This window comes from Urtica dioica, chromosome 5 (genome assembly GCF_054948205.1).
Source record: "Urtica dioica subsp. dioica isolate 48M chromosome 5, U.dioica_male_clone48M_v1_H2, whole genome shotgun sequence".
In the NCBI taxonomy this organism is placed as follows: domain Eukaryota; kingdom Viridiplantae; phylum Streptophyta; class Magnoliopsida; order Rosales; family Urticaceae; genus Urtica; species Urtica dioica.
Window position 1 is genome coordinate 725,124 of NC_142760.1, and position 10,238 is coordinate 735,361.

At 45.0% G+C, this 10,238-nt stretch overlaps 2 protein-coding genes across 2 annotated transcripts; both read right to left on the reverse strand.

Moving 5' to 3' along the window:
* Window positions 1–4,334: 4,334 nt before the first annotated feature.
* Window positions 4,335–6,347, reverse strand: LOC149394655 (uncharacterized). The gene is made up of 2 exons (XM_089615270.1): window positions 5,742–6,347; window positions 4,335–4,409 (listed from the first exon to the last, which is right to left on the reverse strand). The coding sequence occupies exons 1-2, from the start codon at window positions 6,345–6,347 to the stop codon at window positions 4,335–4,337; spliced, it is 681 nt and encodes a 226-aa protein (XP_089471396.1).
* A 3,096-nt stretch (window positions 6,348–9,443) lies between these two features.
* LOC149394656 (uncharacterized) lies at window positions 9,444–10,238 on the reverse strand. Its single transcript, XM_089615274.1, has one exon. The coding sequence runs from the start codon at window positions 10,236–10,238 to the stop codon at window positions 9,444–9,446; it is 795 nt and encodes a 264-aa protein (XP_089471400.1).

Genomic DNA, 10,238 nt, shown 5'->3' on the forward strand with positions numbered 1-10,238 from the left:
GATCCCAAACACTCTCTAGCTCAATCTCTAACATGGTATCAGAGCCTCTCTCGTTTGACGCCTGATCGTTGATCTTCGTCTTTCTCGACCGTCGTCCTCTGATCTTGATCTTCATCTTCGCTGTCCTTTGAAATGGAAAACTGTTGGGGAATCAGGCGCGTATCAGACACGAACAATCGCTCTGATACGACCCATTGAACATGATTCTCCCACATAACCATATTAATGCGGAAAAATAATTAATTACGCTGATCATAAGCTAATTAAATTATGGTTATAATTAATAAGATCTAGTTATGTTTAATTAATTTAATTCACGAGAGCATATTTATCAAGCAACCGATTTGAGCGAAAAACGAATACTTACATTGATTTTCGGTTCAGCTACAGAACGCTCCTAAATCAATCCCGTACTCCTTGCGTTGTATTGATGAAGGACTCGAGGATGACACCTTAGTCCTCCGAAACGTAATCTCCGAGACGAATAAGAAAGATGAGTGGGCACAATCTTTATCTCACTAGATCACGAAACTAGGTGTTTCGAGATCTCGCTCTTATTTACTAAGAATGGAAACGAATTTCGAGGGGAGAGAGAGAAAATTTCGCACGGCCAAGGGAGAGCCACGAAATTGTTAGGTCAAAATCCTTAATTTTTGCCTTCTCGTGAACCCCTATTTATAGTAGTAAAATGAGATATTCATGGAATCTTCCAGAATATTTTATTTCTTTTTATTGTGTTCACACTGGTGGATTAAATCTAGGCCCTTGGATCTCAACAAGTGAATCCTACTTTTTCTCTCATCCATCAGATCAATATCTATGGGATATTATTCTCTATTTAAATAGAGGATATTTTATTTAGTGAGATAATAAAAGAGAATATATTATTTCCCTTTAAATATATTCTCATATATTCTCCTAAATACTTTCCTTTAAACAAGGAGAAAATATAGGACAATATCTTATATTATTCTCTCTCCTTTATTTAAACAACTAAAGAGAAAATATTGGTAAATACCAATATTTGAAAATATCGAATTTTAGGCACACGGCCAAGGGGGATTTGCGCAACTCCTATGCCGAAATTCCCAAATCCGATTTTCATATTTTGTGGAAGGCCCAATTGCTTAAAACCCAATTAATCATTTATTTACTTGGTCCAACAATAAAAAAATAATTAATAATTGTTTATTTACTTGATCAAACAATAAATAAACAATTCCACCATATTTAATTCTGCGAATACCCGTTTTCCAGAATTAATGCTGTCAATCACAATTACAGCAAGTGAGATTAATAATGATAAACATTATTATACAAAAGTTCTTATCCGCCTTTATCAGAGCCGAATCGGGGACTATGGACCTAGTAATAGAAGCTTAACAAATCCGATGAAAAAGACGAAATAGTCCTTTCTCTTTTTTCCATCGATTCGTCTAATCTTGGTCAAATACTCCACCTTGTAAACCAAGACTGAACTCTTCTTTATACTAGAATTATATTTACTCATCGTGACGAGTGTCCACTGATATAGTCAGTTCGTGATCAAGATCCTCCAGGTTCAACCCGTATCGAGAGAAGTCAATTTATTCCGTTATACTTCCCTTGATACATATTAGCCCTAAGCATTGTTGCTTCCCTAGCGAAAGATTCTTTCGAACGTTATTTACTTCGAAAGTGCTAGCAATCTATCGGTTCTGGAATCAACCCTTAGGTGAGAGAACATTAACCTTCTTTCAAGAAGGCTGGATTCCGTATCTGTAAATCATTTCCCACTCGAATTATGCTCCGAGAAAACTCCCAAGACATGAGCTGTGATTAGCATGAATAGCCTTTTAGCGAATGAGTCAAAGAGCTCAGTAACATAACCCAGTGTCCATGATCACTTCAGGATTTAGATCAAGTCTCACTGTGACCATCATAGTGGCCTCGGTTAGTGTGTCATAACGGTCCTTAAACGACACATCTACAATCAAGACCTGTCCAAGTCGTACACTTACCACAAGTGTAGAATGCTCCCACATAGTGATCAGCCTTCACCTATGTGTTCCACATATATGACTTTAGATATAGCTTTCCAGGCGTATATCAGTCATCGACCTCGTTTTAGCTCACCGCCCAAACTCAGGTGCCCAGCACGTGACTCGGTTTAATACGGAGGCTATGGAAGATAGTTGTTATTGATTCTAATTTTTTAGAAACAACCCACTAATCATATAATGCTAATAAAGTAATCTTATTATCGAATTTAGTAATCATTTATTCATTATCTTCAAGTGGGCAATATTCCCAACAAAAACAACACAGCGCAATTTGTTACCTTCGCACATCTAATTGCGTCGAAATCGGACTCAAACAATTACATCATCTGGAGAAAACAAGTCTTTGCGACTCTGTGAGGCCACAATTTGCAGAGATTTCTTCTTGTTGAAGTTACTGCACCACCAGAATTCACCACCGAGCGTAATCGAGAACTCGGAATTGTAAATCCAGCGTTTGTTGCTTGGGATCGGCAAGATCAGCTCATAATCTCGTGGCTCATGGCATCGATGAGTGAAAGCCTTCTATCACGAGTGATCTCATGTGAAACCTCATCTCAGATCTAGAGTACATTGAAGGCGTACTTCGCATCACAAGTGAGAGCTAAAATCTCAGAGTTCAAGTCTCAATTGAACGGTATGAAGAAAGGATCTCTATCCATCAATGAGTATCTGCTCAAGATTGCAATCTAGTGGACTTACTCGCCATGGTTGGAGAAGAATTCAAAGCCAAGGACCACATCGAAGCAATCTTCAATGGTTTACCTGAAGAATATGAGAATTTTGTTATGAACATGGACACTAGACTTGAGCCAATCTCATTTGTAGATGTTGAATCTCTTCTGCTCACTCAGGAAAGCAGAATTGAGAAGAAATCACAAAGTCTAGGTCAATCTGAAACTCCAATGGCCAATGTAGCTCAATACAACCTCAATTCCAACTGGAACAGAGGTCGTGATTCAGGATCTGGCCGTGGTCAATACCACAATGGAGTTCAACCTAATCGAGGAGGACACTACTCTCAGCGTGGTGATCAGAACTTTCATCGCGGTGGCTACAACAACGCTCAAGCATCATTCACCACTGGACGCTCGTTTGCTCCTCGAGGTCGTGGATCATTTGGTCATGGACGAATCCAGTGCCAACTGTGTGGAAAAACTGGACATCTGGTAACCTCGTACTTCTACAGGTTTGATCTGAACTTCTCTGGTCCAAGCCAGTTACAAGACAGTCATGATGCTCAAGGACATCTCGCTGAGTTTGGTGAAGAAGTCTTCATAGAACCTCAGTACAATCTTGGCTCTGATGACAGCTATGAACTTCCTCAGAGTGACTTCTCACCAGCAGCCATGCTCGCAACACCGTCCATGTCCTATGATTACAACTGGTATCCCGACTCTGGCGCTACCAACCACATAACTTCCGCTGAAGATAACCTAACAATGAAGCAAGATTTCACAGGCTCCGAGAAAGTACTACTTGGCAATGGTATGGGTCTCCAAATCTCTCACATAGGCTGTTCTTTCTTTTCCACACCTGATCACAGAAAATCACTTGTCCTAGATCAACTTCTTCATGTTCCTCAGATCACTAAAAATCTTCTTAGCGTGTCTAAGTTTTGTGCAGACAATAATGCGTTTTTTGAATTCCATTCAACCTTTTGTCTTGTGAAGGATCAGGCTACTAGGAGTGTTCTGATAAAAGGTCATCTCCACAATGGACTCTATGTGTTCGATAGAAGTCAATTACCTCTCACCAAGTCAAGTCAAGTCCCCTAGCCAAGCAAGAGTCAAGAGTCAAGTCTGTCATACCTAATACTCCAAGCCATTCTACGTCAGCTCAGGAATGTCCACTCAACATAAATGTGTCTAGTTTCAAGCCTACTTGTAATAACTCTTTTGATATTTGGCATAAACGTCTATCCTTCTAAGAAAATTGTTCAAACTGTCTTACATCAATGTAAAGTGCCTTATGTCAATACAGATTCTTTTTGTTCAGCATGCTGCTTAGGTAAAATTCACAAAAATCCTTATTTGTCATCTGAAACAAAATACACAAAACCTCTTGAACTCATCCACACAGACCTATGGGGACCCTCACCATGCCATTCTGCAAGTGGATACAAGTACTATATACACTTCATTGACGCCTACTCTAGGTATACATGGATCTATTTGTTGAGACAGAAATCAGAAGCACTCACAACGTTCAAGATGTTTCAGAAGCACGTAGAATTACAACTTGGACACAAGATCCTAGCGGTGCAATCAGATTGGGGTGGCGAGTATAGGCCATTCACTGGCTTTCTTCACTCCCAAGGTATAGTCCACAGGAACTCATGTCCACATTCTCACCAACAAAATGGACTTGCTGAAAGAAAGCATCAGCAGATTGTGGAAACAGGACTGACACTCTTAGCTCAAGCAAGCTCTTTTTTTTTTGTGAGAGTCGACGGCGCGAGCTCTTTTTTTGTGAGAGTCGACGACGCGAGCTCTTTATATTTTATTTTTTTACTAGAGTCTCGACGGCGCGAGCTCTTTTTTTTTAGAGTCTCGACATCGCGAGCTCTTTATATTTTTTTTATTAGAGTCTCGACGCCGCGAACTCTTTTTTTTGTTAGAGTCTCGACGGCGCGAGCTCTTTATATATTTTTTTGTTAGAGTCTCGACGGCGCGAGCTCTTTATATTTTTTTTACTAGAGTCTCGACGGCGCGAGATCTTTTTTTTTTAGAGTCTCGACGGCGCGAGCTCTTTATATATTTTTTATTAGAGTCTCAACGGCGCGAGCTCTTTTTTTTGTTAGAGTCTCGACGGCGCGAGCTCTTTATATTTTTTTTATTAGAGTCTCGACGGCGCGATCTCTTTTTTTTTGTTAGAGTCTCGACGGCACGAGCTCTTTATATATTTTTTTATTAGAGTCTCGACGGCGCGAGCTCTTTATATTTTTTTTAATAGAGTCTCGACGGCGCGATCTCTTTTTTTGTTAGAGTCTCGACGGCGCGAGCTCATTTTTTGTTAGATTCTCGACTGCGCGAGCTCTTTATATATTTTTTTATAAGAGTCTCGACGGCGCGAGCTCTTTTTTTGTTAGAATCTCGACGGCGCGAGCTCTTTATATATTTTTTTTGTTAGAGTCTCGACGGCGCGAGCTCTTTATATTTTTTGTATTAGAGTCTCGACGGCGCGAACTCTTTATATATTTTTTTGTTAGAGTCTCGACGGCGCGAGCTCTTTATATTTTTTTACTAGAGTCTCGACGGCGCGAGCTCTTTTTTTTTAGAGTCTCGGCGGCGCGAGCTCTTTATATATTTTTTTTATTAGAGTCTCGACGGCGCGAGCTCTTTTTTTGTTAGAGTCTCGACGGCGCGAGCTCTTTATATTTTTTTTATTAGAGTCTCGACGGCGCGAGCTCCTTTTTTTTGTTAGAGTCTCGACGGCGCGAGCTCTTTATATTTTTTTTATTAGAGTCTCGACGGCGCGATCTCTTTTTTTTTGTTAGAGTATCGACGGCGCGAGCTCTTTATATTTTTTTATTAGAGTCTCGACGGCGCGAGCTCTTTTTTTGTTAGAGTCTCGACGGCGCGAGCTCTTTTTTTTTGTCAAAGTCTCGATGGCGCGAGCTCTTTATATTTTTTTGTTAGAGTCTCGACGGTGCTAGTTCTTTTGTTTTTTTTTTGTTAGAGTCTCGAAGGCTTGCGTAACTTTAAACGGCCCGGACCACCGCGACTTGAGCTTCCCGGGGAAGAGTCTCAACCGGGAGTTGTAGAGTAGAACTTGTTGTCCCGGTTGGATCCCCTTGGGCTTGATGTGCTTGTTGTGCCACGCCTTTGTCTTTTCTTTGTAGATCATCGCGTTCTCGTACGCTTCTCGTCGGAGTTCATCGAGCTCGTTGAGTTGAAAGAGCCTTTGCTTTCTCGCGGCTTTGTGGTCGAAATTTAGAATCTTCATCGCCCATAGTGCCTTGTGCTCGAGTTCCACCGGGAGATGACAAGCTTTTCCGTAGACAAGCCGATACGGGGACATTCCAAGCGGCGATTTGAAAGCCGTTCGGTATGCCCATAATGCATCATCGAGCTTGTGGGCCCAATCTTTGAGAGAGCTTCCCACCGTCTTTTCCAAAATTTTTTTGATTTCACGGTTTGAGACCTCGGCTTGTCCATTGGCTTGCGGGTGGTAGGCGAGGGTTTTCCGATGCGTGACGCTATACTTTGCGAGGAGTGCGGTGAATTGGCGATTGCAGGAATGCTCGGGGAGTGCCATGACGCGTGAAGATGTTGTGCTTGAGGAAGTTGAGCACCACTTTGCCATCGTTTGTCGGACATGCCTTTGCTTCGACCCACCGTGTCACGTAGTCGACCGCAAAAAGAATGTATTTGTTCCCGTACGAGGATGGGAAGGGTCCCATGAAGTCGATCCCCCATACGTTAAATGGCTCTATCTCCACGACATTCTTCATTGGCATCTCATCTCGCTTTGAGATGTTTCCCGTTCTTTGGCACCTATCGCATGATTCGACAAATTTCCGGCTATCGCGGATTAGATTAGGCCAATAGAAACCACATTAAAGTACCTTTGCTGCCGTGCGATCGGGCCCGTAATGTCCTCCGTACTCCAAAGTGTGGCAGTGATAGAGCACAGGGAGTATTTCTTCGTCAGGCACACATCGACGAATCACCGAATCCGCACAATGACGGTACAAGATAGGCTCTTCCCAATAGTAGTGGCGCACATCGGAGAGGAACCTCTTTCGGCGTTGATGATTGAAATCAGGCGAGATTTTGTTGCACACCAAGTAGTTGACAAAGTCGGCATACCATGGCCGTGAGATTCCCTCCGAGGCTAGCACTTTCTCGTCCCTGAAATCGTCGTTGATGCGCATGCGATGGTCGGGGACATGAGAGAGATCTTCTAAGCGCGAGAGATGGTCGACGACGAGGTTCTCCGATCCCTTCTTGTCTCTGATTTCTACGTCAAACTCTTGGAGAAGGAGCACCCACCGGATAAGTCAAGGTTTCGCGTCCTTCTTGTCCATCAAATACCGGATGGCGGCGTGATCGGTGTAGACGATGGTTGTGTTGCCGATGACATAGGGCCAGAATTTGTCGAAGGCGAAAACCACGGCAAGGAGCTCCTTTTCGGTGGTGGTGTAGTTGACTTGGGCGTCGTTGAGAGTGCGGCTCGCATAATATATCGTGTGGAATGACTTGTCTCGACGTTGTCCAAGAACTGCACCTACGGCGTAATCACTCGCGTCCGTCATGATCTCGAATGGTAGAGTCCAATCGGGAGCGGTGATTACGGGAGCCGTGCTTAACTTCTCTTTGAGGATGGTGAACGCCTTCACGCATTCGTCGGTGAAGACGAACTTCGAGTCCTTCTCGAGCAGGCCGCAGAGGGGCTTCATGATCTTTGAGAAGTCCTTGATGAATCGCCGATAGAAGCCTGCGTGCCCAAGGAAGCTTCTCACGCCTAGGGATGGCATTTTTACCCGAAACCCGTTAGCCCGTCCGTTACCCGGTCTTAACGGGTCGGGTAATACCCGTTCAAAATGAGTTAACGGGCTAACGGGTATTACCCGTTAGTATTTTAGCGGGTACAGGTCGGGTAGCGAAAATGTTAAACCCGCCCCGTTAACCCGCTAACCCGCCCGTTAATTATTTTTATGGAAAAAAACTAGATATTTTTTTTAAGAAAACATTAGATTACATCATAATGAGTAGGTTGTTGTTTTGATTCTTATTAAAAATTATTTTTTTTTATTTTTTTAAACGGGTTAACGGGTTAGCGGGTGCTCAATTTTGGCACCCGTCACCCGGCGGGTATACCCGTTACCCGCCCCGTTGGGAAAACCGGGTTAACGGGTATTTTAATAGGCGGGTACGGGTACCGGTATTGGTGTACCCGCTAAAACCCGTACTCGTTGCCATTCCTACTCACGCCCTTGACCGAGACCGGGGGTGGCAATTTCTCGATCGTCGCTATCTTTGCCCGATCCACCTCCAGCCCTTGCGGTGACACTCGGTGTCCCAGAACGATCCCTTCCTTGACCATGAAGTGGCACTTCTCCCAATTAAGCACCAGATTCGTCTCCACGCAGCGCCCTAATGCCTTAGACAAATTCTCGAGACAAACATCGTAAGTGGAACCAAAAACAGAGAAGTCGTCCATAAATACCTCGATGGTTTTCTCGATCATGTCGGAGAAGATTGCCATCATGCATCGTTGAAAAGTGGCTGGGGCGTTGCACAAGCCGAAGGGCATTCGCCGGAAAGCGAAGGTGCCGTACGGACACGTAAACGTGGTCTTCTCTTGGTCTTCGGGGGCGATGGCTATTTGGTTGTACCCCGAGTATCCGTCAAGGAAGCAGTAGTACTCGTGGCCGGCGAGCCGATCGAGCATTTGATCGATGAATGGAAGGGGAAAATGATCATTTCGGGTCGCATTGTTGAGCTTGCGGTAGTCCATGCAAATCCGATACCCTGTGACGGTGCGCGTTGAGATAAGCTCGTTGTTGTCGTTCTTGATCACCGTGATGCCTCCTTTCTTCGGGACACATTGAACCGGGCTCACCTATGCGCTATCGGAGATTGGGTAGATCACCCCCGCGTCAAGCCACTTCAATATTTCTTTGCGCACCACCTCCTTCATGGCTGGATTCAGTCGCCTTTGGTGCTCCACGGACGTCCGAGAGTTGTCTTCCATGAGGATGCGATGCTCGCAATAGGATGGATTTATTCCCTTGATGTCGGAAAGAGTCCATCCTATTGCGGGCATATGACTTCGCAACACTCACAACAACTTTTCTTCTTCCTCGGCGTTGAGTTGTGCGGAGATGATGACCGGCAGTGTCTTCTTTTCACCCAGGAATGCGTAGCGGAGATGACCGGGCAATTCCTTGAGCTCGATCTCCGGTGGCTCCTCCACCGATGGTTTGGCTCGTCTTTTGCTTTCTCCGAGCTCCTCAAAATATCTTCTCGTGTTTGCCTCGAAGCCATTCATGTGATTTGCATATTCTAGGGCTGCACATGTGACAAACGCATTAGTGAAATCAGAGTTGTTTAAGAGACATACCTCGAGGGGCTCCTCCGAGCGAAAGGAGTGGTCGTGGACGGCTGCCTCGCACACGTCTACCCGGAATATGTCGTCGCTTGCTTTTGGGTACTTCATTGCTTTTAAAACGTTGAAAGTGACCTCTTCGTCATTTACCCTCAGTTTCAGCTCGCCTTTCCGCACGTCGATTAGGGCTCCTCCAGTTGCTAGGAACGGTCTTCCCAGGATGATGGGAATGTCGCGGTCTTCCTCCATGTCTAGTACCACGAAGTCGGCGGGGAAGATGAATTTGTCGACCTTCACAAGTATGTCCTCGATGATGCCTCGGGGATGCTTGATCGACCTGTCCGCCATTTAAAGTGTCACTCGCGTGGGCTTCACTTCGCCGATTCCTAGCCGTCGGAAAATGGAGTAGGGCATGAGATTGATGCTTGCCCCCAAGTCGCAGAGTGCTTTGTCGAAGGAGAACTCGCCAATTTCGCATGGAACGGTGAAGCTTCCCGGATCTTTGAGCTTTGGTGGGAGCTTGCGTTGGATTATAGCACTACACTCCTCCGAGAGTGTAATGGTGCTACAATCTTCGATCTTGCGCTTGTGCGTGACGATGTCCTTTAGGAATTTCGCGTAGGCGGGCATCTGCTCAATGACATCGGCGAAGGCGATGTTGATGCGAAGTTGCTTAAAGAGCTCCATGAACTTGCTATATTGCTTGTCGAGCTTCGCATTCTTCTTCAGTCTTTGCGGGAATGGCACCGGCACCGTCTTGATTGTGGCCGCGGGCAGGGGAGGCGTGATCGCTGGGGTTGCGACCGTTGAGGACGTTGGCTTGTCCTCTTCTTTCTCTTTCTCTTTCCCCTTGTCAACGCTTTTGAGTTCGAGCCCGCTTCTCAGTGTGATGGAGTTGCATTGATCTCTCGGGTTGACTTCGGTGTTGCTTGGTAGAGTGCCCTGAGGTCGTGCATGGAAGTCCCGAGCTAGTTGCCCCACCGTGGTCTCGAGGTTCCGGATTTGTGCTTCTTGATTCGTCATTCTCGTTCGAGACTCGGTGATGAAGGAGGCCAAGAACTCCTCTATGTTTGGCTTTGGTGCGGGCTGAACCTGTTGTGGACGATTCTGGCCTCCCACCTGTTGTTGATGTTGGTGCGGCAT

What these genes read in the sequence shown, in the direction of transcription:
- LOC149394655 (XM_089615270.1), bottom strand. Translation starts at nt 6,347, where the DNA reads ATGGCAAAGTGGTGCTCAACTTCCTCAAGCACAACATCTTCACGCGTC. An exon ending in GGTGGTCCGGGCCGTTTAAA is followed by an intron (nt 4,410 to 5,741) that starts GTTACGCAAGCC and finishes GCTTTCTTTCAG; the next exon opens with CAAGTCCATTTTGTTGGTGA.
- LOC149394656 (XM_089615274.1), bottom strand. Translation starts at nt 10,238, where the DNA reads ATGCCGCACCAACATCAACAACAGGTGGGAGGCCAGAATCGTCCACAA.